Genomic DNA, 27,468 nt, shown 5'->3' with positions numbered 1-27,468 from the left:
CTCAAAAGACCAGAATTAGATGACCATCCATGTATTGGGACAATTTTGAGGGTACAGATGATGACAGCGATAGGGAACATCTTGAAAGCAAGATTGAGGGCTTTTAAATTGGGGTATTGCTTGACTGGGAGCTTGTCTAGGTCAAAGATTATAGGGATGATCCCCAGTTTAATTGTTTATTGTGTGTAAGGACACAGGCAGCAGAGTTTTGGACAACCTCCTATTTATGGAGGAAGGACTCTGGGAGAGAAGCCAGAGTCCGTCAGAATAGTCCAGGCTGGAAGTAACAAAGGCATGGATCAGAGTTCCAGTCACAGATGAATGAAGCTGGGTTGAAGTCAGATGGGGAACACGACAGAGGTGAAAGCAGGTGTTCTTCATGGAGGCAGGGATATGTAATGGAAAGCTTAACTCAAGGTTTAGAAATGACACCAAGGTTACAAATTGTCTGGTTCAGCCTCAGACAGTTGCTAGAAGGAGAAAATGGCATCAGTAGCTGAGGACTGGAATTGCAGGTCCTTGTTCCTTACAAGTACTATCACCACAGTGTTTAACTGGAGGAAATTTCTGCTTATCCAGTAATTCACTCGTCATTACTGAAGTACTCTATGATGGTTGGATCTTGAATGCAGTTGATAGAAACTGTTGTTGAGGGTGGCACGGTGACTCAGTGGTTAGCACAGCTGCCTCACAGTGTCAGGGACCCGGGTTTAATGCCACCCCTGGGCAACTGCGTGGAGTTTGCACATTCTCTCCATGTCCTCTGGGTGCTTCCCTTTCCTCCAACAGTTCAAAATATGTATAGATTAGGTGGGTTGGCCATGCTAAATTGCCCATAGTGTCCAGGGATGTGAAAATTAGGTGGATTAGGCATGGGAAATATGGGGTTACAGGGATAGGGTCAGCCAAGGATAGGAGAGGATAGGCCAAACCTGGGTGGGATGCGCTTCACTAGGTCAGTGCAGACTTGATGCTCCACTTTCTGCACTGCAGGGATTCTATGAAACTCTTGCCGAAAGTGAGATGAATGGTCTCAAACATGTGTCTTCCTTTGTCTAGAGTGTCTCCAGCCACTGATGCATTTTTCTGCCCAAGAGCCATCGACTTCAGTTTTACTCGGCTCCTTCATGCCACACTCTGTTCAAAGCTACATTGTTGTGAGGGATAGTCACTTAAGCCTCACCTTTGCAGTTAAGCTTGATTCCATTTGTGAATCAAGACTGTTGTTTTGTGTGTGTGTGTGTGTGTGTGTGTGAGACATAAAGCATTAGTTGAATTTTTTGGTAGTCTCAGCAAGGAGTATTTTAGTCCATTTGACAGCTGGAAAATGGGTCTTTCCAACTTATCAAGTGCGTGCCTATTGTTTGTACTGTGATTATTCTTGCTCCTTAACATACATTTATTGTTTTTATAAAGGAGTTTATGAAGTACAACACTCCTCAACAAAATAGCCAATGTCTGAAAAACTTTGACCTGTCCGAATATAGACAGATTCTGAGTGACTTGGCCATTCACATTTACCAACAACTCATTCAAGTGATGGAGGATGACCTTCAACCAATGATAGGTAAAGATAGTCTACATTTCACTTGTATTCTGTTCAGAAATAGCACATCAGGTCCTTGCAGAAGATCTTACACCATCACCTCCAAAATAAATCTCAAATTCTTGTCAAAGAATCTTAGACAAGTAATGCTAAATGTAATGCTCAATGAAATTCCATGCGCCACAGTTGGAATGGGGTGAGGTTGTACCTCTGTGCTGCATGTGTTTGATAAATGTGTTTGTTGTGTAGGGTAGCGATGGCAAATGGACTGTATTGCACATATAAGCAGTGGTGCAGTCAAGTGATAGTACTCTTCCTGGTGAGCTTGGATGGATTAAAGAAGTAGCCTGCATTATGGATCAGATCAAACCCTCTCAAAATATTCAGAAGATAGTTTAGTCCCTAACCTTTTTTTATTTTAAAGGTAAACATAAGGTGTCACATTCCAGATACAATTTGGTCAAACCACCGGATTTAAAACAAAGTACACTTTATTCATCCACTATAGTTCAAATAGAACAAAAGAGCAAAGAGATTGAAATAAGTTAACTCTACTGGAAAACTTAACAGAATGCGAGATACAGTAACTATTAGTAACTAACTGTTCCAATACAGTAATATCCCATAAACACAACGCTTGGGGAGAAAAGGTAAATTCAGAATGTCTCACATACAACTCCAACAGCACAGGAGGGGAAAAAAATCAAGAGAAAATTCTGAGTGTAGCAGCTGGGAGAGATCTACTGCAGCTTCCAACCCTGTTGAGAACCCAGAGCAACAACTGCTGCTATTAAAAAGACTAATCTGAAAATCCTGCTTCTTTGAGAGTTTGATCCCACCCATTCAGGCTGCTTCTGTAGTTCCAACTTTAGGAAAAAAATCCAAGGCCTCACAAACCTTTCACTGTAGTGGCTCTGGTAGACTGCTCATCGCCTCTGCCTTAAAACCTCTCCTTATTAAAAAAAAGAACAAAATAACGTCTTAAAGCGATAGTATCATCACACCTGTTTGTGTGGGGATGTGTACTGTCAGTGATTGCATTAGGATATACAGTAGCACTCTACAACTGTAATTGCTCATTCACAATTGTTATTGCTCCATTTTAGTACCGGGAATGCTAGAACATGAAAGCCTGCAAGGCATTTCGAGCATGAAGCCAACTGGACTTCGGAAAAGATCTTCAAATTATCAAGAAGAAGTGGACAAGTACACAATATCTTCCATTTTGCAGCAGCTCAGCTACTACTTCACCACCATGTGTCAGCATGACATGGACACTGATCTGACCAAACAGGCAGTTAAACAGCTCTTCTTTCTAATTGGAACAATCACCCTTAATAATCTCTTCCTGCGCAAAGACATGTGCTCATGCAGAAAAGGGATGCAAATAAGGTAAAGCATTCTGCTCCAGTACTTCCTCACAAAAAATGAATTGCAATAAAGTCTGTTAGAGGTGACATGATGGGCTCAATTTTAACCCTCTGGAAACAAAACAAACTGGAATGAGATTAAATCTCACCTCCATGTTTTTATTTCTAAAGCTGAACAGAGATTTGAATAAAAGGAAAGAAATTGCATTTGTATAGCACCCTTCACGATCTCTGAACTTTATAACCAATTGAAATACGTTTGAATATTAGTCAGTGCAGAAATGCAGGGAAACACAGCAGCCAATTTCTGAAGAGGGAGACCTCCGAAATAGCAATGAGATTAACATCTGTTTTAGTGATATTATTGAAGGCTATACGCTAGTCAGGATGTCAAAAGAATTTGCATGTTACTCTCTAAATCATCCATTATATCTATCCAAGAGAGCAGTCAGGAACTTAGTTTAACTTATCTGCTGAAAGACCTCATCTCTGACAATCAGCACTCCCTGAATATTTCAGCAAACTGGGGAGATTACATGCTCAGGTCTCCAGCTTATAAAGTCAACATTTTAAACATTAACGGAGCTGCTCCTGAGCTGAGGCTGAGACCATAATAAACATTTTTAAAATCCTTTGTGCATTTTTTATGCTGAACTGTGCTGCTCTGTGCTTGCAATAAACTGGACACAAGTTTTAGTGAAGACTACAGGTCTGGAAGAGAAAAAAAATGATATCAACTTCATAACCAGAAGTGTGAATGTTGTTAAATTTCTTTTCAGTAAACACTCATTCTAACTTGCGTTCTGTTTACATAGTGCTTAAAGAATTAAGGTAATATTTGACAAGCAGTGCATTGTTGTCACATATATGGATGCGTGCTACTAGGAGAGGACATTGAAGAAAGGGAAGAAGTGTATACAGAGCAGTAAATTTGTATTTAAATGGCATGTTGCTAAAATAATGGAAATAGTGTTAGTCATATTCTTTGTGATTAAGTTGAGTTATTTGTAATGCATGTTTAGCTAAGAATAATTCAAAACGTGGTGGTACTGTATTATATTTTTCATTATTAATATCTTTGTCAGAGGTCACAGTAACCTTTTTGATGTCTAGATGAGTGTATTATTAATGAATGGTTTCTTTATATTTGGCCCAGATGTAATATTAGTTACTTGGAAGAGTGGCTGAAGGATAAGAATATGCAGAGTAGCAATGCTAAAGAGACCCTGGAACCACTCTCTCAGGCTGCCTGGCTACTTCAGGTTAACAAGACCACAGATGATGATGTGAAAGAAATATGTGCAAAATGTACATCTCTTTCAGCTGTGCAGGTCTGATTTTAACTTTTAGTATTTCCAGTTGACCTTTCGTGATTGTTGCCGGACACGTTTTAATTTTCTCTCTTTCTCCCTCCTCCCCGTGCCCCCGCCCCCTCTCTCTCTCTCTGTCTCTCTCTCTCTCTATCTCCCCCACAACTCTCTCTCTCCTCACAACTCTCTCTCTCACACCCTCCCACCAGCCCCTCTCCCCCCCACACATCCTTGCCTCTCTTTTTCTCTCTGTCTCACACTCTCGCGCTCGCGCTCTCGTCCTCTTTCTCTGTCATCCTCATCCTCTTTCTCTCTCTCTCTCTCTCACTTTCACCCTCACCTTTGCCCTCTCTCTCACTCTCTATCACTCACACCCTCGCCTTCTTTCTCTCTCTTTCGCACATGCTTGTCCTCTTTCTTTCTCTCTCGCCCTCACCCTCTTTTTCTCTCTCTCTCTCTCTCACACACACACACACACACACTCCTCTGTCTCTGCCACTCTTCCCCTCCCACTCGCTCTTTCTCTTATCCCCCCCCCCCCCATCTCTCCATATATATTTATGTTCCTTCACTCTCTCACCTCATCTGGCTCAGTCTCTATTTTTGATGAGATCATTAGATCGGACATTGAGAGAATTAAATAAACTACTGAAGGAAATATATCTGATTTTCTTACTAACCTCATTTGGTTTATTTGGGTTTCTGGTTTGATTGTCTGCATTCCAACATGTGTAATATGTTTTGGTTTATCAGGTCTTCAGATATAACAATAATTTCTTATGAGTTTTCTCATGAAAGGCAAATGAATGAATTTATGCTGTACTGTTCTCACCACTACACAAAATATAAGGACAGAAACACATAACTATGATTTTGTCTTAACAGGTTTAATTCAATAAATTCACTGGCTATCAGTAGGAATGATTAATGTTAATGACTAATATCCTCATGGCCAATGGAGTGTTTCCATTATGTAGATTTTTTCCCATTTTATTTTAACAGATTGTCAAGATTTTGAATTCCTACACGCCAATTGATGATTTTGAGAAACGTGTGGCACCATCCTTTGTGCGCAAAGTTCAGGTGAGCAAAAATAATCTTTGACATTCAAACTAATTCCATAATCTGCACGCAAGCAACTATTGGACAGCCCATACTCAAGCAGGGGTTTGGGGAGAGAGAGATTGAGAGAAAAGTTACAAGCGGGCGCGCGGCACGGTGCCACAGTCGTTAGCATTGCTGCCTCACAGCGTCAGAGACCCGGGTTCAATTCCCGCCTCGGGCAACTGTCTGTTTGGAGTTTGCACATTCTCCCCGTGTCTGCGTGGGTTTCCTCTGGGTACTCTGGTTTCTTCCCACAATCCAAAAATGTGCAGGTTAGGTGAATTGGCCATGCTAAATTGTCCGTAGCGTTAGGTGAAGGGGTAAATGTAGGGGAATGAGTCTGGGTGGGTTGCACTTCAGAGGGTTGGTGTGGACTTGTTGGGCCGAAGGGCTTGCTTCCATACTGTAAGTAATCTAAAACAAAAATTTGCTGTTTTTATTTTCTTAGTCACAACTGAACAGTCGTGGAGATGGATCAACATTGATAATTGATGCCAAATATCATTTTCAAGTGACTTTTCCATTTAGTCCATCTCCACAAGCATTGGAGACCATCCAGATTCCCAGTAGCTTCAAATTAAACTTCCTTACTCGGATCTAAAAGAATGCTACTGTGTCAAATATCCGATTGGTAAACTTGGAAGATGAGAATTGTTTTACAATTAATATTAAAGACATGGATGACTTGGACTTTGGAGATTTGGGTATTTATTTTTCTTTCTCATGCCAAACTTAATGAATTATTTGAGTTTAACAACATTTTTATATTGTGCATTTAACAAAAATAAATGCAGTCTCGTTTTACAAAAGTTCAAAACATGTTAAGTTTTGACTGGCTGCTCTTACAAGGACAGTATTCAATAATTTTTCAAACTCTGCAAGGATTTCACAAACAGTTGCAGACTCATGTTGCCTAATATTTTGTATAAAGGTGAAACAAGTGATGTTTTTCATAGTGTTTATAAGAGATTATTCTCCCAACAATTTATACTAGTAGATTTTTAAAAATGTTTGGGTGTACAAATTCTGAAGAAATTAGCTTTTTAACTATACAGAGAAAAGTGATGCATGTTTAGAACTAAAGGAAAAAAAGGTTGTTTTTATGGTTTTCCTATTTATCAAAACGTTAATTCTTCTGTACAGAATATATTTTAACATTATACACTTGTGTTGTTCAATAAAAAGGACAATAAAAGAAAACAAGTGTTTCATTTCTGTGTGAGATTTCACTGCATATTTGTAAAATTAGAAAATAAATTTTAATCTCGAGTGATCAATGTATTGCTTTTTATAAATTTAAGAAACATTTTTGCCTATTGCCTGCGTGAGGAAAGACTATTTCTTTTAGACCACTAACAGCACAGCAAGACAATTGCCTCCTTTTTACTACGTTCCATCTGGTCTACTCTTCCACATTGAGAAGACCACCTTCAATTCAACATCATCCAACAGAAATGGATGTGTCTGCACTGCAGAGTTATTCCCTTGTAGTAAATCTGTGCTATTCCCCTGTTGGCTAATAGGAAGGCAAGGATTTCAATTGCAATATGCCAGTTCTGCCAGTTTACTCTCCTAATCTGAAACAATTTATGATTACCTGGCACATCAGGTCTGTAAGGGTTTAGAAGAATTTCCCAATGGGCAACAAGAATTATTTCAAAATGCTTTAACTGTACTAGAATGAAATCACTGTTTTCACCTGCCTCAAAACACACCAGCTTTAATTGTCATCACGAGGAAACGGAGTTTATCATCTATGCCTAACCTGAACTTGTTGTAATACCCATGCAATGAGAGGGATTTGTAGCTCACCAGAACCATTACAGCTAGCAAAAATTCTTGATTTTTTTAAAAATCAAATTATAGTATGAATAGTGTATTGCTTTAAAATGCAACATTTTATTGTGATGAGGATTTTAGTTAGAAAGCCTGCTGTTGTACATATACAATAATGCTGTTAAAAGTTATGCTTCTATTTGAGGGATTAATTACTTGCAGAAATCCAAGAACAATATTCAATGATGCGTTCACTCCAATGGGTCGGCTGGTCCTTCTCACCAATACATTGCCTAATACTGTAAAGGCGCTGATGTTTCCCCTTTAATAATGTTTCAGAGCAACACACTGGTTCAGAACTTTTAACAGCTCTGTTCTGTGGACTTGAAGAGCTGGTTACTTGAGCTTTCATCAGGTTTGGCTTATCTTCGTATTCAACGAAAGTGGCATAAGGGAAACTCCTGTCAATTTAGTTCATTCTTAGTGTTTCACTTATCGACCTCTCGATAAAACTTCATCGCTGCAATGAATTTTATTACTTTAAGTTAGCCTGAGTTCAGTGGGAGCACTCTCCCTTTTTGAGTTGGCAGGTACTCCAGAGTACACAATCTAGGGGGTCAATTCCCTGCAGCTCTGTGGCCCACATTGTGGTGAAATGTTGAATCAAGATTCTGTCTCTCAGGTGATTATAAAAGATCCCTTGACACTACTTGAATAAGAGCCAGAAAATCTCAGCATGTCTTGGCTGACATTTATCCATCAATCAATACCACTAGAACAAATTATCTGGTCATTTATTTCCTTCTTATTTACAATATTTAACTCTTGAGTGGTTTGATGATTTTTGACCATTGTACTGGTGACATAATTTGGGATGTCTCATAAAAGGTGCTATATAAATTCAAGTTCTTTATTACATCCAGTTATATTTTCTGATAAGAATTTTAATTTGTTAGGTTCATAAAATTCATTTTTCTATTGTTTAACTCAAAACATGATTCTTCTGAGTAACACAAGTGCATATGTAGTCCTCATAAACTATAGGCGGCACAGTGGCTTAGTGGTTAGCACTGCTGCCTCACAGCACCAGGAGCCTGGGTTTGATTTCACCCACAGACTGTGTGGAGTTTGCACATTCTCCTGTGTCTGCGTGGGTTTCCTCTTGATGCTCTGCTTTCCTCCCCTAATCCAAAGATGGTGAGAGGGGAAAGATATAAAAGAGACCTAAGGGGCAACTTTTTCATGCAGAGGGTGGTATGTGTATGGAATGAGCTGCCAGAGGAAGTGTGGAGGTTGGTACAATTGCAACATTTAAGAGACATTTGGATGGGTATATGATTAGGAAGGGTTTGGTGGGATATAGGCCAGGTGCTGGTAGGTGGGACTAGATTGGGTTGGGATATCTGGTCGGCATGGACGGGTTGGACCAAAGGGTCTGTTTCCATGCTGTACATCTCTATGACTATGTGCAGGTCAGGTGGATTGGCCATGAGAAACGCAGGTGGGTGGGTCTGGGCGGTCTGCTCTTCGGAGGGTCGGTGTGGACTTGATAGGCCAAATGGCCTACTTCCAAACTGTAGGGATTCTAATGCATTTTACTTATGGAAAATAACAGTTTTAGTGGATATCCAAAAATTACGCACCACAGGTTAAGATTGTTAGATACAGTGACTTTGTAACTATTGAAGACTTCCTTTGTTCAGTATTCCTGAAAGAATTCGGTTCAGTTCATTAGAAATACCAAACAGGAAGATTGTCACGACTGCATTGACTAAGTTGAGTGCAGGAAGGAAGTCTTGCTGCCAAATTAGATAACCATAGCTGCATGTGCTACTTAAAGAACATGAATATCTACTTTGAAACAGTTCTGAACAAACTGTTAACATTCCAAGAACTTTGAAGGAAAAAGATCATTCAGTACTTCCACTTTTACTCATTACTCACATCCGCATTCAACTCTGCAGATAGTGTTGTTGTCCCACTGTTTCTAAACTATTATAAATAAACCTCTTGTCAAATTGTAATGTATACACTATTGAGTGCACTAGATGGCAGTATCTCCCATTCGTACATAATGTTTCTTCTGGAAATGGATCCATTAAATTCTGTTTATCTGCGGACTTGCTCAGCTTCCAGTATTATAATCAAGTATACAGGTATTTACCCACCTCAATTCCTATTTCATTTCAAAAACTAGATTATTTTAAAGCTGCATTTATCCACCTCTCCATGAGAAAAATAAGTTGAGAATCTTCATCTCTTGTTATCATTGCTACACTGTCCACCCCCCTCTATGGAACAGCTTGTGATTTAAATACAGTAGTTTCGCAGACAAGAAATGTCAGCTTTACTGGACTGTTGTATACACTAAAGTTCTCTTGTCAAATTAGTGATGCCTGTTTTTTGTATTTGAAAGAATCAAGCCTTATGAAGCTGTAATTTTATAATTTTCTATTGTTCACACTCACCATTTTCTTTCAATTTCCATTAGTTCCCTGAGTGTTGTTAAACATCTTCTCCATTTCTGAAATGTTCTTCCAGTTTCTCAGATATTGCCCAACTTGTAATGTTGCACGTTCTGCACCTGGGCTTTTTCGTTGCCAGGTGACGGTGACCTATGTTTGTTACATGAAAGCACAACGTGACACTGTATCAAAATGGTAAGAAATACTCTTAAGAAAAAGATTGTTGTAGAGGTGAAATATTACAGAAAAAGTTAATGGTTGGGTCAATGTCATGGCTTATGAAACATTTATTTATTGAGTACACAATTTGTATGGATCCTTATTGGCAAAGAGATAAATAAGCACTCAAAGATTGTCAGGGCACTAAGGTGATATCAGGATCAGTGGTGCTGGAAGAGCACAGCAATTCAGGCAGTGACTAAGGTGATATCACAGGCTTCAGAATTTTAATAACTGTTCATGGACTGAATGAATCAACAAAAGATAAATTGTTACACACAAAAACTAATAAAGATTAGGACAGACTTAAATAGGAATTGAAAGCAATTAGCTACATATGGGAGTGGAGGCTACATACACAATACTGCTTTGACCCCTACTTGATGAACTGAATGCTTCATGCCACAAGGATAACTCAATGCCCTGCAGAAGAACTTAAGGAGTTAATCATGGGAAAGCTATGATTTTGAACAGATAGTCAACGCCAAATATAACAAGAAACAAAGAGATTACATTTGATAAGTGAGGCAGCTGCAGTCTTGCAATAATTTGGATGAAAGTACTTTTTTTTTTAAAAAATCACCTTGAGACCGCTGGAGGAAAATCTGTGAGAATCGAACACCAGAACAACTCAGCAGCAGAACTTTGAAGAACAACGTCGCAGAAGAACTCCCTGGAGACTTCCAGAGACAGGTTACTGTTGGTTGAAGCTCTGGTCAGGTAATAACTCATACAGGTACTTGCTTACTTGAGGGGGCTTATATTTGGTTGCTACATGCAACAAAGTTTGAATCATTGTTTCAGTACTTGATTGTGAGATCTCTTAATAAATAGCCGAATTAAAGGTAACTTGGGATGATTTACCCACAACTCTAAGAAGCTAAGAGTGATCATGGGTTGTGTGTCCAAAAATCCCTGAAAGTGGCTGTATCGGTTAATAGGGTAGTTAAGTAGATATATGGGATGCTTGTCTTTATCAGTCGATGATATTGTAAAGCAGGAAGGTTACGTTGGAGCTGGTCAAAACTGAGGCCACAGCTGGAGTACTGTGTGTACATCTGTTCACAACACAATAGGAAGGATATGATTACACTGGAGGGAGTGCAGAGGAGATTCACCAGGAGCAACTCAGCTATGGACAGAGGCTGGATAAGCTCAGGTTTGTTTTTATTTGGAGCACAGAATATTGAGAGGGGCCTGATTTGAGGTGTATAAGATTATGATGGGCATGGGCAGGGCAAATAGAAAACTGCTGTTTCCCTTAGTTGAAGGGTCAGAACGGGGGGCACACTTTTTAAGTTAAAGGCAGGCGTTCAGAGGAGATTTAAGGAAATATTTTTTCACCAGAGGTTGGGGGGGTGGGATCTGGAATTTGTTGCCTGGGAGGGTAACTGGAGCAGGTAACCTGACAACCTTTACAAAGTATGTGGATGAGCACTTGAAATGCCAAAACATTCAAGATTACAGGCCTAGTTTGCTAAAGCGATCCTAGGGGAGGTAGATTAGATTCCCCAACCAGTCCACACCGACCCTCCGAAGAGTAACCCACCCAGACCCATTTCTCTCTGACTAATGCACCCAACACTACGGGCAATTTAGCATGGCTAATTCACCTGACCTGCACATTTTTGGACTGTGGGAGGAAATCGGAGTGCCCAGAGGAAGCCCACGCAGACACAGGGAGAACATGCAAACTCCACACAGACAGTCACCCGAGGCTGGAATCGAACCTGGGATCCTGGGATCCTGCACTGCTAACCATTGAGCCACCGTGCCGCCCATGTAGTAGTGTATTTTTTAGTGGTGTGTACTCAATTGGCAGAAGGGCCTTTTCTGTATTGTATGATCCTATGATTTGATAAGCTTGGTACAATCAAAACATGTGCTGCATGATTCAAGTGGAAAATACACCAGTGTCACTTCCTTGATCAGAGGATTTTGAATTGGAGTCACTACAGCAAAAAAAGGGAAAATAGACTAACCCACGTTCTATGTTGTATAGAATAGAAATTGATAGAAACAAATACCTAATGCCTTCTGGCAATGCAAAACCACAAGGGAACCATCCAGATAAACTACAAAGACCTTCCTTTTCTAAGATGGTGTATCAACAGCCTTTCTTCCCACAATGGAACAAACTGCCAAATGAAATAATCACACCTGTTATTACTTGAATCCCGAGGACCTACCTTTAGATTATTAATTTCATTTTTATTATCAGGGTTACCATCTCAGCAGCTGAGGCCTACATTAGCCAGAACTACACCATTTAAACATTGGTAGAATTAGTCAAACAATAACATAACTAAAGCCAAGGCAATTGACCTAAGATCAGCCCATTGGTGATTGACCCCTTTGTGAAGAAAGGAACAAATGTCGCTGAACATTACCAAACACCAGACGAGTGAGACATTACTTTGATACTAAAATTAGGCACTTCTTGTATTGGAGGACAGTTTACACTTGTGTTGTTCAATAAAAAGGAAAATAAAAGAAAACAAATGTTTCATTTCTCTGTGAGATTTCACTGCACATTGCTAAACTCTACTGATCTGGCTGTACATCTCTCTTGCCCTCCTACACTGACTGGCTTTATCTTTTCATTCAGCCTATTAAAAAATTAGATTGGTAAATTGTACTTCAGGATTCTAGAACTAGGGAACATAGTCTGAGAATGAGGGTTACACTGTTCTGGGGAGATGTTAGGAAGATCTTCTACAAACAAAGGGCAATAGATGTTTGGAACTGAGTTCAAAAGGACAGTGGATCTGGGATCAGTAAGTTTAGATAAATCAAAGAAATTAATAAAGCTGGCCAGATTACTTAAAAGGTTTGTACATTATTTTATATGGATTCCTTGATTGCTCTTCTAGAAGTGTTGATCAGGGTCACCTCTTTAGTCCACTCAGGTACAGGTAGTAACACTTCTAACTCACCTTTCTACTCTCTGGGCTTTCAAAAGCTGGTGTAGGAGATTAGGCAGGGAGCTTTCAAATTTTCATGCTGTGTCATCAGCGGTAAAACTATTGTCCCAGAACAAAAGAGTCAAATATTTTAGTTCCACCCGAATAGATGGACTGTCTTTTCCCCGAGGTCTCAATTACTATTGGACATCTGCCGTCTGCTTCAATATTAGGTTTCTTTCAGACTTGCTTGAACCAATACCCAGGTACAGACCTCGTTACTAGCCACTCTGCTATCTGTGGAGGAGGGTGGAGCAGATAGGTGGGAAGGAAGATGGACAGGTAGGACAGTTCAAGAGGATCTGTGGCTGACCACTTCAACTCTCCCTCTCACTCCCTAAAGACATGCAAGTCCTAGTCCTCCTCCATTGCCAAATCCAAGCCACCCGACGCCTGAAGGAAGAATGCATCATCTTCCGCCTTGGGACCCTCAACCACACTGGATCAATGTCGACTTCACCAGTTTCCTTATCTCCCCTTTCCCACCTTATCCCAGATCCAACCCTCCAACTCGGCACCACCCTCTTGAGCTGTCCAACCTGTCCATCTTCCTTCCCACTTATCCACTCCACTCTCCTCTCTGAACTATCACCATCACCCCCCCACCTTCAACAACCTATCGCATTCCTAGCTACCTTCCCCCAACTCCAACCCCCCCTCCCATTTATCTCTCAGCCCTCTTGGGCACCCCCACATTCCTGATGAAGAGCTTATGCTCAAAACGTTGACTCTCCTGCTCCTCAGATGCTGCCTGACCGGCTGTGCTTTTCCAGCACCACACTTTTTGACTATTATTGAGGGAGACAGTGGTATGGTGTAACGCCATTGGTCTAGTCATCCAGTCACTCTGTCTAGTGTTCCGGGGGTTTGCGTTCCAGTACCCACCATGGCAAATCGTGAAACTTAGTTAAATAAATATATGGCTAAAACAGCAAGCCTAATGGCAACATACAACCATTACCAATTGCTGTAAAAACACACTAGGTTCACTAATATCCTTCAGCAAAGGAAATCTGCCATCTTAGCCTGGTCTGGCCTACATGTGACTTCAGACTCTCAGTAGTGTGGTTGATTCTTAAATGTCCTCTGAGCAGTTAGGGATGGGTAATAAATGCTAGTTGAGTCAGTAATACCCATATCCCAAGAATGAAATTTTTTAAAATGTAAATATTCCACCCAGTTTCCAATCATAAGGGTTGTTCAAACCATTCCTGGTAACTGATATATTCCAAACTTGTAGATTCAATGAAAATATATAACTTTTTAAAAATTTTAATTCATGGATTCGATACTTTAAAGGATCTTTAAGGATGATTGACAGCTTTCAAATGCTGCGTTGAGTATTTGGAAAACTAAGTCATGTGATCAGCTTGCTGATCCATTTAAGACATCAATTGACTCGTAAATCACCTGGATGGTTAATCATTCCAAACACTCCAGAGACCCACAAAATATTCAATGTATTTTTCTGTTAGATTCCCTACATTTCCTGCAATAAAGTGCAAAGTTTCAGTGAATATAAAAATGTTCTGTCTAAAGGTGTCAGTAAAAATATTCAAAATGACCTGTAACCATTTAAGAAGATTATCACTTGGGCATTGAGGCTGGATTAGTTTCTCAAATCCTCAGTCTCTCAGAGCCTGACTTCAGCATCCCAACTGCATTCTTCCTATAATGTTCAGGTACGTCTGAATTGAATCTCAATGTTCAAATGTTGGCATTTTACATACAAATCAATGTTTCAGATGTTCCCATTCCAGCATATGTTTGGAATTAATGGATTTTCAGAATTAAAAGGCGAGGTAATAACCTGTCGTGAGGAATTCTTCATGTGATCTGAATTACAGTTCAAATTGGTAAACTTTGTGGATATTTTACATTTTCTTTTATCTGAGTAAATTGAATACAGATTTTGGTGCTGAACAAAACAGAAAGTGCTTGAAATAGTCAACTACCTGGATCTTTTAAGAAGGACTGGATAGGCTGGGACTTTTTCACTGGAGTGTTTGAGGTTGAGAGGTGACCTGATAGAAGGTTATAAAATAGTGAGAAGTATAGATAGAGTTGATGGTGGTTGTCTTTTCCCTAGGATGGGGGATTTTAAGAATAGGGGGCACATTTTTAAGCTGAGAGGAGAGAGATTTAAAAAATAACATTAGAGGCAAATTTTTTACACAGTGGATGATTCGCGTGTGGAATGAACTTCCTGAGGAAGTGGCGGGTGTGGGTACAGTTACGATGTTTATAAGACATTTGGAGGGATACGTGAATAGGAAAGATTCGGCAGAATATGGGCCAAGCAGATGAGATTAATTGAGTTTGGCATTATGTTCGGCATGGATTGGTTGGACTGAAGGGTCTGTTTCTGTGCTGTATGACTGTTGACACTGTTTGGACAGAGAGGAACAGAGTTAGCATTTTGCTTTGGATATGACTCTTCTTTCAAGATTATATTCGACTTAAAACATTAACTCCGTTTACACTTGACAGATGCTGTCAGATCTACCAAATATCTCCATTACTTCTTCTGTTTATATTTCAGATTTCCAGTATCTGGGGTATTTTCCTTTATTTCAGACTTTTGTGATGCTTTGCATGTGATAAAATTGCATTTCTAAACTATCAGGAATTACTGAAAATTCTCAGGAAGTCGAACAACATTTGTGGAGAGAGAAAAATTAATAGAACGGTTCCGATGAGAGGTCATTGGGTGGAATCTTGTTGAGGCTGTGAATCACCCGTCAGCCAAATAGAGAGTCAGCGAGAGACCCTTGCTGCTCCTTCCTCTTTTAAGTGATGTGGTTTTAACAGATGCCAAAAGGTGTTTACAGCAGATGTAAAGGTCACATAACCAGTTGGTACACTAAATACAAGGGCATTTCTCAAAACATCCCCTTTTTGATAGTGCACACATTTGTTTTTATCATTTGCAGTTATAAATTACCCAAGTTATCCAGTGTGCATATTTAATAAAGAAAGTTATCATTCATGAATGGAACATTGTGTATTAACTCTCGTCAGTTCCACGGCCATCAGTTTCTACACATGTTGTATACATAGTCATTAAATTGGGCAGGTCTTATAATTGTGTGTTTGTGCATTGTCAATGACTGTTCTTTTGTCTGATCATTCTTAAGATGATGTTCCTTCACTGGGGAATGTTGATCCCATGTGGTAGTGTGTGATGACTCTTGTTCCTGATCCATTTCTGTTGCTGGGAATAGTGGAACTCCAGAACTGAATATTGTTCTGTACTCTGTAGAGGTGGTGAGATCACTTCTCCCTGAGCTGCTGCCTGCAGAGTACAGAACTACATTCAGTCCTACAGTTCCACTGTTCCCCAACAACAGAAATGGATCAGGAACAATAGTTACCACACACTACCATATGGGATCAACACTCCCCAGTAAAGGTGCAAGTTCACTAGATGTACAAATATATCTGTGATTATGATGATAAATCTGCTTGTTCATATTCATTGTGTGTGATGAAGCTAACATTAGCTCTGTACAGGTCCCAATTTGCTATATGAGCCAACTCTTGTTGAGAATGTTGAATGTTTGCACTCTGCCTTCTCTCCAATGCTCAGTACTGGCAACTACTTGGCAGTTTTATTAAAATAAAAATTTGCTTTCTGTGATTTCATGTTGATCTTATCCATGTTACTACTTCTGGCATTGGTAGTTTTTTTTCCACTGTTGGAAGGATAATTTGTGCGTTGTGTGACATTAATCTTTGGATTGGAGTAATTTTGATGACTTTAGTAGGTGAATCCCTCCACTCAAGGATTGTCTTGTCCAAGACTGCACCAGATTTGCTTGCTTTCTTATGATCGCTTTGGCAATTGTTACCTAAGCCTTTCCATTTGATTGGAGATAGTGTACAGCTGATGTATAATATTGAATTTCTCAATCATTTACGAAGCAACTGCATGTTTCAGTCATGACTTGAGGCCAACACCCACAACGTCTAGAATGCCACAACAACTGCCATAACAGTGAGACAATCTCACTGATTGTTGTTAACATCAGTTAGTCAATAATGCGAATAATAGTTAATGGTGACCAGATAAGGAATTCTGCAAGCTTCATCAGAAGCATATCTTGTGAATCATTAGCTGACCTCTCTTCAGCAGTCATCTTTATAAGCTTGCTTAGTTTCTTTCTAGCTATACACTTGTGTGAAAAGTTAATCCAGTTTTTTTGCAGTTGGACACTACTCCCCCACACTGAACATTCTTTCTTTTCTTTTGTGTGAGTAATATAGAATCATAGGATTCCTAAAGTGTGACAATAAGCCATTCAGCCCATCGAGTTAATACAACCCCTCTGAAGAGCATCTCACCTAAAACCACCCCCTACCCAACCCTAACCCTGTAACTTTGCATTTCCCATGGCTAATTCATCTAGCCTACACATATCTGGACACTATGGGCCAATCTCCTTAACCTGCACATCTATGGACTGTGCGAGGAAACCGGTGCACCCGATGGAAACCCACGCAGACATGGGGAGGATGTGCAAACTCCACACATATGGTTGCAGCAGTGCTAACCACTGAGCCACTGTGCTACCCACATATGCATATCCTGTCCTCTGGTCATTATCTATCCACTGTTTTTTCTGCAACTATTTATCCCTTATTCCCAGTCTGTTTTTCTCGTTTGACCTGGAACGTCAATCAGCATAAAGCAAAGCATCATCTGTTCTCGCATTAATATTTTGTAGCTGATGACACTCTCAAAACTGCTACCCATATCAATCATTTTTTTTTGGTGAGATGTTGCCTCTCTCTCAGGAGATGTGCTCTCACTGCTGAATCTCTAATGCCTGGCCAATCCTATCAATGATGAGTTCAAACTTTCATTGCCCTGATAGGATTTAGTGAGGTGTACCAGTATGGTCGCACACTTACCAATTGTCTCCTTCTCCCTTAAAGCTCCAAACTTCAATAAACACGTACATAAGTAACATTAATATGGGATTCAAAGTATATCTTTAAAGCCTACATACCTCTCGTATGCTTTTCTTCTCCTCGGTGAGATCGAGACTACAATACAATTTGTTGCATTCTTTCTTCAGCTCTGATAGAAAACCCTATTTGCTCAGAGTTTGACATTAATTCTGTAGCTATTTCATTGCTTTGACACTGAGAGTGCAAAAAGATTCCAACTCTGTCTCATATCTCCTTTCATTTTGACAGCATGAGAGGTGTGACTCGCACCGTACTTCAAAGTTTCAGACTGTGTTTTTGAACAAAATCTTCCATGCTCTTTGTTTTAGAAGCTGGCTTCCTTACAGGTGTTTAAATCCACACATCTGCAGGTACACCATCCCTGACTCATTTCAAGGGATATGTGTCTCATGGCTGCCACAGCCTACATACAGAAGCAACCTACATTGAAGGTAGAGGTCACATGACTACAGCAAACCAGCCAATAGAGTCATAGAGATGTACAGCACAGAAACAGACCCTTCTGTCCAACTCATCCATACCAACCAGATATCCTAAATTAATATAGTCCAATTTATCAGCATTTAGTCCATATCCCTTTAAACCCTTCCTATTCATATACCAATCAAGATGCTTCTTAAATGTTGTCATTGTTCCAACCTCCATCACTTTCTCTGGCAGTTCATTCCATATACACACCACCCTCTGCATGAAAAGGTTGCCCCTTAGGTTCCTTTTAAATCTTTCCCCTCTCACCTTCAACCTATGCCCTCTAGTTGTGACTCCTCTACTTTGGGAAAAAGATCTTGGCTATTCACCCATCCATACCCCTCATGATTTCATAAATCACTGGAAGGCCACCCCTCAACATCTGACATCCCAGGGACAACAGCACCAGCCTATTCAGCATCTCCCTGTAGCTCAAACCCTCCAACTCTGGAAACAGCCTTGTAAATCTCTTCTGTACCCTTTCAAGTTTAACAACATGGTTCCTACAGTAGGTAGCTGGAAATGTGTTGCTGGAAAAGCGCAGCAGGTCAGGCAGCATCCAAGGAGCAGGAGAATCGACGTTTCGGGTATGAGCCCTTCTTCAGGAATGAGGAGAGTGTGCCAAGCAGGCTAAGATAAAAGGTAGGGAGGAGGGACTTGGGGGAGGGGCGTTGGAAATGCGATAGGTGGAAGGAGGTTAAGGTGAGGGTGATAGGCCGGAGTGGGGGTGGGGGCGAGAGGTCACGAAGAAGATTACAGGTTAGGAAGGTGGTGCTGAGTTCGAGGGTTGGGACTGAGACAAGGTGGGGGGAGGGGAAATCAGGAAACTGGAGAAATCTGAGTTCATCCCTTGTGGTTGGAGGGTTCCTAGGCAGAAGATGAGGCGCTCTTCCTCCAGCCGTCCTGTTGCCATGGTCTGGTGATGGAGGAGTCCAAGGACCTGCATGTCCTTGGTGGAGTGGGAGGGGGAGTTAAAGTGTTGGGCCACGGGGTGGTTGGGTTGGTTGGTCAGGGTGTCCCAGAGGTGTTCTCTGAAACGTTCCGCAAGTAGGCGGCCTGTCTTCCCAATATAGAGGAGGCCACATCAGGTGCAGCGGATGCAGTAAATGATGTGTGTGGAGATGCAGGTTAATTTGTGACGGATATGGAAGGATCCCTTGGGGCATTGGATGGAAGTAAGGGGGGAGGTGTGGGCGCAAGTTTTGCATTTCTTGCGGTTGCAGGGGAAGGTGCCAGGAGTGGAGGTTGTGTTGGTGGGGGGTGTGGACCTGACAAGGGAGTCACGGAGGGAGTGGTCTTTTCAGAACGCTGATAGGGGAGGGGAGGGAAATATATCCCTGGTGGTGGGGTCCGTTTGGAGGTGGTGGAAATGACGACGGATAATACGATGTATATAGAAGTTGGTGGAGTGGTAGATGATGACCAGTGGGGTTCTGTCCTGGTGGCGATTGGAGGGGCGGGGCTCAAGGGCAGAGGAGCGGGAAGTGGAGGAGATGCAGTGGAGAGCATCGTCGATCACACCTGGGGGGAAATTGCGGTCTTTGAAGAAGGAGGCCATCTGGGTTGTTCGGTATTGGAACTGGTCCTCCTGGGAGCAGATGCGGCAGAGACAAAGGAGTTGGGAATATGGGATGGCGTTTTTACAGGGCCAGGGTGGGAGGAGGTGTAGTCGAGGTAGCTGTGGGAGTCGGTCGGTTTATAGCAAATGTCCATGTTCATTCGGTCGCCCGAGATAGAAATGGAGAGGTCTAGGAAGGGGAGGGAGGAGTCTGAGACAGTCCAGGTAAATTTGAGGTCGGGGTGGAAGGTGTTGGTAAAGTGGATGAACTGTTCAACCTCCTCGTGGGAGCATGAGGCAGCGCCAATACAGTCATCAATGTAGCGGAGGAAAAGGTGGGGGGTGGGGCCAGTGTAGCTGCGGAAGATTGACTGTTCCACATATCCTACGAAGAGGCAGGCATAGCTGGGGCCCATGCGGGTGCCCATGGCTACTCCTTTGGTTTGGAGGAAGTGGGAGGATTGGAAAGAGAAGTTGTTCAGGGTGAGGACCAGTTCAGACAGTCGAAGGAGGGTGTCAGTGGAAGGGTACTGGTCGGTACGGCGGGAAAGGAAGAAGCGGAGGGTTTTGAGGCCTTTGTGATGGGGGATGGAGGTTTACAGGGACTGGATGTCCATGGTGAAGATAAGGTGTTGGGGACCGGGGAAGTGAAAATCATGGAGGAGGTGGAGGGTGTGGGTGGTGTCCCGAATGTAGGTGGGGAGTTCTTGGACTAAGGGGGACAGGACCGTGTCGAGGTATGCAGAGATGAGTTCGGTGGGGCAGGAGCAGGCTGAGACAATGGGTTGGCCAGGGTCAGGTTTGTGGTCTACCTACAGTAGGTAGACCAGAACTGAAAATGATATTCCAAAAGTGGACTAACCAATGTCCTGTACAGCCACAACATGTCCTCCCAGCTATTACACTCAATGTACTGACCAATAAAGGCAAGTGTACCAAACATCATCTTCACTATCCTGTCTACCTGTGACTCCACTTCAAGGAACTATGAACTTTCACTCCAATTCTCCACAGGTCCTGCTCTGGTTTGCCTTACTAAAATGCAACACTTCACATTTATCTAAATTAAACTCTATCTGCTACTTCTCAGCTATTGGTCCATTTATAAAGGTTCTTTTGTAATCTGAGATAAGCTTCTTACTGTCTACTATTGGAGTCATCTGCAAACTTACGAACTATTTCTCCAATGTTCACATCCACATCAGTTATATAAATGACAAAATACATTTAAGTACAGTTGCATTATCTCCAGATACTTCCAGTGATGGCCTGCTAAATCGCATGTCAACCAGACAATGGCAAGGCAACCAGTGGGCTTTCATGCAGAATCATGAACCTGGCATTGAGAGCTACATTATAGAAGGGCCTAGACTGTTGCAGGAGGAAGACCCAACATAATGGAATATGGGACAATGGTAAGTGATGTGTAGGTGGTTTGCTCAGGTTTGGCCTTACTTGAAAAGGGGGAAATGGAATAGAAGCAAAGGGAGGGGGTTGATTCTAGCTGGCAACACCATCTCCTCTATTCCCTCAGTCAGACACTGATTGCCTTTGGTCAGTAGAATCCTCTCTTGCAAGGAGACAAGCAGATATTTTTTATCTATTTATGGGATGTGAGCATTGCAGGCTAGGTCAGCATTTATTGCCCATTCATAATTGCTTGAAGAACTGTTATGAGCTAACCTAATTGTTGTGAGTCTGGAGTCACATGTAGGCCGGAATGGCTCAGGGTTCCTGAAGAACATCGGTGACCACATCAGGTTTTTACAACCATCGAACATGGTTTTGTGGTTCCCATTGGGCCAGCCCCTCCAGATTTTTATTGAATTCAAATGTCACCAGCTGCCATGGTGTGATTCAAACCCATGTCTGCAGAGCATTCACCCAGGGGTCTGGATTACAAGGCCAGTGACGTTTCCGCAGTGTCACTGCCTCCTCCACCACTGTCAGGTGGTAGTTACCAGGAGCATCACATGGTGACAGGGCCATCTGAAGCTGAGTTGATCCTAGTGATGATGAGCCAAGGCCCATAATTGGTCATTTAAACACTCTTAATTGGCATTGCAATAGGCAGGTCAACCAAGGGTCTTCCTAACCAGAGCTTAATTCTGACTGAGGTGGAAAGATAGCAGTGTGCAGTTGCACCAACATTCCACTTTCCAGCATCCAAGCCTGGCACCTCTCGGGTCAGACGATCCCACCCTTTATCTCTACGTCTACCTTTGCCAACGCTGTGTGTTTCCAGCAAGTCTTGTTGCATTTCTGACTTTGCTTTCGTGTAATTGCCGTTCAAATTTAAAAGGGAGAAAGTGAGGACTGCAGATGCTGGAGATCAGAGTTAAAGAGTGTGGTGCTAGAAAAGTACAGCAGGTCAGGCAGCATCTGAGGAGCAGGAGAGTTAACGTTTTGGGCATAAGCGCCCCCATATTCCTGATGAAGGGCTTATGCCCGAAACGTTGACTCTCCTGCTCCTCAGATGCTGCTTAATCGACTGTGCTTTTCCAGCACCACACTCGTCGACTCTTCAAATTTAAGACGTCCCTTGTGTGAGGAGGTGGTCTGGTCTGTGCTTATATTTCTTATAATAAAGATATCATCCTATTTACTTTGGTGGTATGAGGTTTGATTAAACTAAGTTTACAAAATGTAATTTGGTCCATCAGTGGAGAGTGAATGATTGAGTGTGTGTGTGAGAGAGAGAGAGTGAGTGTGTGTGAGAGAGAGTGAGTGAGTGTGTGAGAGTGAGTGTGTGAGAGAGTGAGTGAGTGTGTGTGTGAGAGTGAGTGTGTGTGAGAGAGAGTGAGTGTGTGTGTGTGAGTGAGTGTGTGTGAGAGAGAGAGTGAGTGTGTGTGAGAGAGAGTGAGTGCGTGTGAGAGAGAGTGAGTGTGTGTGAGAGAGAGAGTGAGTGTGTGAGAGAGAGAGTGAGTGTGTGTGAGAGAGAGTGAGTGTGTGTGAGAGAGAGTGTGTGTGAGAGAGAGTGAGTGAGTGTGTGTGAGAGAGAGTGAGTGAGTGTGTGTGAGAGAGAGTGAGTGTGTGTGAGAGAGAGTGAGTGTGTGTGTGAGAGAGTGAGTGTGTGTGTGAGAGAGAGTTTCTACCTGATTGCATTAAACTATATAGCTGTCTTGTCACTGACCAAATGTGCTGTTGAATATTTGTTGTTTCTTCCCTCATTTTACTTTTTCTGTCTGCAATTCCAGGCTGAGCTTCCTGTGAAATGTGTGACCAGACGTTTGCTGCTGCGACCTTCGGGCCGTGTGAAAAATGCCAGGAAGTCGGACCATTGCGGAACCTTTACATCGACACAGAGCAGATCAACTTTTGCTCACTGTGTGTCGAAATGGTATGGCCAATTAGTCGCCTAGACTTTGGGATCTATCAAATTAGCAAACATAATTCAAACTTCAAATATGTTTTAACAAGTTAACGGAGAGAATGTGAATGTAGTCGGCATTAATATCTCTCGGAATTATTATAGGCCTCAAACCTAAGCAACTTCATATGGTCAGTTAAACTGGATTATTAATGTCTCTAAAAGAATGTCCATTGAGAAACCCTGCACTTAAATCTAGGATTTAAACTGCTTTTACTTTTATAGGATTGTCCAGGCCAGAATGCCAATCAGTGTCTTTGACAGAACTAGTCAATGATTCCCTTTCTAATGCTCTTTCCCCATCGTCTGCAAACACTTCCATTTCAAGCCTTTAGCCCATTCCCTTCTGAAAGTCACTGTTGGCCCTACATCCACCACATTTTAGATATTGTAGTCCATTCTATTATGGCAGTCCACTGTGCAATGTCAGTGCAGAGTAAAAGCACTTCACACAGGAGTTCCAATTCAGTCTGAGTATGATCCTAGAAGACTTTATTCACATGAAGTGATTGAGATTTGAAATAAATTACCATGAATGTCCATTAGAGTGAATCACTGGTTCAGAGGAAACAACTAACTTGTTCAAACCAGACAGAACTTTGATTCACTGCTGCCCAAATAGACCTTTAGCCATCTTTTTAGTTGCAGATACAGGGAGTGCTTTCAAGGTGCTGAAATCTATGTCAGATTAGCCAGTAAAGTGCCAACAAATCCCTAAACATTCGATACATGAAACAATATGTAATTTACACTCCAAACTCAAACTAATGGTGTGACCTTTCATTCCTAGTCAAGTCAGGTGATGGTGCCAGATTTACAAATTTAATATTTGGTACAAAATGGAAATTCGTTCACATTGTAATTGTGTCTTAAGAGGGAGCTCGATTAGCACTTGAAGAAAGGTAATATTGGAGACTAAGTGGAATGGTTAGGAAAATTCAATTGGATTTGATAGTTGATGGCACCATTGGATAATGACCTCTTCTGAGTTTAATATCCATAAATCTAACATTTCTCCAGCTAATATTAGAACCATTGGCAATGTAAGTATGTAATTCATTCCTTTAAAGTTGAATTTCCAGTCATCTGCAGGTGCCTCATCAATTATTTTCTTTCATCATATAGTTAGAAGTAGGGATTTTTGCTGCTTGTAATACAATTTCCATTTGTATCTCTCCAAATAATGAAGCTCACACACAGCAAGACCTGAATAATATTTGGGCTTGAGCTGATAAATAGCAAGTAGTATTCACACCACACAATTACCTTCAACAACACAGAGAATCGAATAGTCGGGGTTTTTTTCCCAGGTTGGAATCTCAAATACAAGGGGGCATAGGTTTAAGGTGCGAGGGGTAAAGTTTAAAGGAGATGTGCAAAGCAAGTTTTTTACACAGAAGGTGGCAGGTGCCTGGAATTCACTGTCAAGGCAGGTGGTAGAAGCAGATACAATAATAATGTTTAAGAGGCCTTTAGACATACACAGGAATAGGCAGGGAATAGAGGGATATGGACCATGTGCAGGCAGATGGGATTTGTTTAGAATGATATCATGATCAGCACAGACATGGTGAGTCGAAGGGCCTGTTTCTGTGCTGTACTATTCTATGTTCCCCTATCATCCCTGAATCCCCATACCATCAGCATCCTGAAGGTTATAAATGGGCCTGATAAATACTGTAGCTAAAAGAGCAGTTCAGAAGCTGAGGGTTCAATGGGAAGTAACTCACCTCCTGAATCCCCAAAGCCTGTCTGCCAGCTACAAGATACAATTCAGGAGTTTGATGGAATACTCTCCACTTGGCCTGGATAGGTGCAGCACTCAAAGCTGAACAGCGTGAGACACAGAGGGGTGGGTTTCATATTTTCAATCAATGGGAACAAGTCAGGATCGTGGGGGAATATTGTTTATTTGCCAGGATGAGTGCAGCTCCAACAATGTTCAAGAATTTTCACAACATTAAGGACAAAGCAACCCACCCTGGTTGATACCCCAACTAACCCACCTCAAGCATCCTCTCCCACAAGAATGTGTACCATCTACAAGGTGCACAGCACAACTCTCCAAGGCTCCTTAGACAACACCTTCCGAATGATAATCTCTACCATAAATTTCCTTCCAACTTAGACCTCTTCTTTCCCTTGCAACAATATGCCATTCTTTAATTGTCAGCGGTTGAAATTCACAGAAGCTCCCCTCAAACTGTTCTGTGGATGTATAGTTTGTAGACTACACAGACTTAAGTTTAGATTAGATTCCGTACAGTGTGTAAACAGGCCCTTTGGCCCAACAAGTCCACACCGACCCTCCGAAGAGTAACCCACCCAGACTAATTTCCCTCTGACTAATGCACCTAACACTATGGGCAATTTAGCATGGCCAATTCATCTGATCTTCACATCTTTGGATTGTGGAAGGAAACCAGAGCACCCAGAGGAAACTCTCACAGGCAAAGTGAGAACGTACAAACTCCACACAGACAGTTGCCTGAGGCTGGAATCGAACTTGAATCCCTAGTGCTGTGAGGCAGCAGTGCTAACCACTGAGCCACCGTACCACCCTCACATCACATTCTCTGAGACAATAAGGAATGGTCAACAGATGGTGGTCCAGCATCAGATGTGTTGATTGCTGAAACAAGTGAAGAAAAACATTAGCACTGCATCTGTTGGAAACCTGGAGAAAAAATACAGAAAATGCTCAAAATTCTTCACAGTCAGGCAGCATCTGTGGAGTGAGAAACCAGGTTAACATTTCAGGTCTGCAACATTATGGATAGTACTGAGTAAAGCTCAATATGTTTTGAAGGAAATGGGAGCAGTGATTGTGATGGGCAATTGTTGAACATTGAATCCTACCGTTCCCTACTTTTTAGTGGTGCTGGTTTCTGTCTCCACATATACAGTCTGACCAGCGTTTTCTGTGTTTATCATTCTGCGTTGTTAATGGTGGTTGGGGGTTTAACCCACACTTAGAACACATTGAGTGGAAACCAGTCTGAGTTGGCACCTCTTAAAAACGAGCAGGACATTTGTCCAGCGTCCGTGCATCCACATTAATAGACTGCAATTTTTCCAGCTCTTTGCAAAATGAGACAATGCAAACCTTCCACGACAGGAAGACACTAATGAAATAATAAAACCAACCCCTCCCCCGTTTAATATTTTCATGTTCTAAAAAAAAATGTGGGAATGACACCGTTAACTCCAGTGCGTGGTGGCGCAGTTCACATCTTTGGGTGGAGGGGGTCTGGAGTTTTTGTGGCGAGAGATGCACGGGGCAGATTATATGCATCCTCCACCTGGAGAGTGTTACTGCAGGAACGCGGTGGGTACAGTGTATCCTGCGTTTGGAATTCTTTCAGTGTTGCCCTGGGAAATGTCACATTTTTGAAACTGACGCGTTCCCGATAACTAACCAGTAAGGTCACACGCACACCCACACAAGGGGAGGTTAAACTGCCTGGGGGTGAATGCTGTCCTCCCTGATCCTTGTCTGGTCGGCTTTGGCTGGTCATTTCGGAATGGAAATCTTGCCGCTTAGAGGCTGGTGTATCCTCCCACTGACGTCAGCCAGCCTCCATCTAACTGTTTGAGCTGGGCTTTGGGTATCATTCCGACAACAAACAGCATCTGAACGCAGGGAGAAAAAAACCTTGCCTTTGTTAAAAAAAAAAGAAATCTTGTTTTTGTTTCCTTCTTGGTGTCAAAAAGATGGCAACCGAGGGGCTGCAGGAGAATGAGTCCGTGTCGTCGCTCAGGGAGGAAGCAGAGACGCTGAAGGGGAAACTGGAAGAGGAGAGAGCGAAGCTTCATGATGTGGAGCGTGAGTACAGCAGCAGCACCAGGGCCCAGGCATTCTGCTCTCACACTGAACATGGACGGTGTCTGCCTTGGGTGGTCTGCCAGCCCTCCCTATCATGGCACCAGCTTGAGCCAGTGCATAATCCAAAACTGCAGCACTAATCATGGAGAGATGTGTGTGTGTGTGTGTGATGTGGATTTTAAAATAATCACTAACTGTGTAGGTGCTGTTAAGTGTGTGTGTGTGGTGGGGGGATGGGGATTCTGTAATAATCAGTATTGATAGTTGCTAAATGTGTTTTATGTCTTTGTGGATTTTAAAATAAGCAGTAATTGTAGAGGTAGTTGCTAAGTCTGTGTGTGGATTTTAAAATCCATCAGTAATTGGATAGGTGATTGCTAAGTGTCTGTGTGTCGATGTGTGTGTGTGTGTATTTTAAAATAATCAATAATTGCGTAGGTGGTTGCAAAGGGTGTGTGTGTTGATTTTAAAATAATCAGTAAATCGTTTCTAGGATAAATCGAGCATGTTTGCTTTTAC

The 27,468-nt window shown here is 41.9% G+C and overlaps 2 protein-coding genes across 7 annotated transcripts in view; both read left to right on the top strand.

Annotated features, from left to right (window-relative positions):
• Nucleotides 1-6,533, top strand: part of myo5c (myosin VC) — a 95,685-nt gene extending 89,152 nt beyond the window's left edge. For all 4 annotated transcript variants that reach the window (XM_087981446.1, XM_087981443.1, XM_087981445.1 and 1 more), the window contains 5 exons: nt 1,417-1,567; nt 2,653-2,938; nt 4,073-4,247; nt 5,229-5,309; nt 5,779-6,533. In XM_087981446.1, the coding sequence (XP_087837572.1) occupies nt 1,417-1,567; nt 2,653-2,938; nt 4,073-4,247; nt 5,229-5,309; nt 5,779-5,931 (846 nt within the window). In that variant the 3' untranslated portion in view covers nt 5,932-6,533. The remainder of the gene's footprint in view (nt 1-1,416; nt 1,568-2,652; nt 2,939-4,072; nt 4,248-5,228; nt 5,310-5,778) is intronic.
• Nucleotides 6,534-14,399: 7,866 nt separating this feature from the next.
• LOC122540985 (guanine nucleotide-binding protein subunit beta-5) overlaps nt 14,400-27,468 on the top strand; it is an 88,816-nt gene continuing 75,747 nt past the window's right edge. Inside the window, exons 1-3 of one of the 3 annotated variants that reach the window (XM_043677387.2) lie at nt 14,400-14,435; nt 22,951-23,093; nt 26,838-26,949. In XM_043677387.2, the coding sequence (XP_043533322.1) occupies nt 22,968-23,093; nt 26,838-26,949 (238 nt within the window). In that variant the 5' untranslated portion in view covers nt 14,400-14,435; nt 22,951-22,967. Of the gene's footprint in view, nt 14,436-22,950; nt 23,094-26,509; nt 26,950-27,468 lie in introns of those variants that run through there. The other 2 variants (XM_087981429.1, XM_043677388.2) reach the window with 2 other exon arrangements.

Source organism: Chiloscyllium plagiosum, unplaced genomic scaffold, assembly GCF_037043375.1.
Source record: "Chiloscyllium plagiosum isolate Xiang-an unplaced genomic scaffold, Cpla_swu_hap1 HiC_scaffold_39, whole genome shotgun sequence".
Lineage (NCBI taxonomy): Eukaryota > Metazoa > Chordata > Chondrichthyes > Orectolobiformes > Hemiscylliidae > Chiloscyllium > Chiloscyllium plagiosum.
This window is presented reverse-complemented; position numbering and strand designations above follow the sequence as displayed.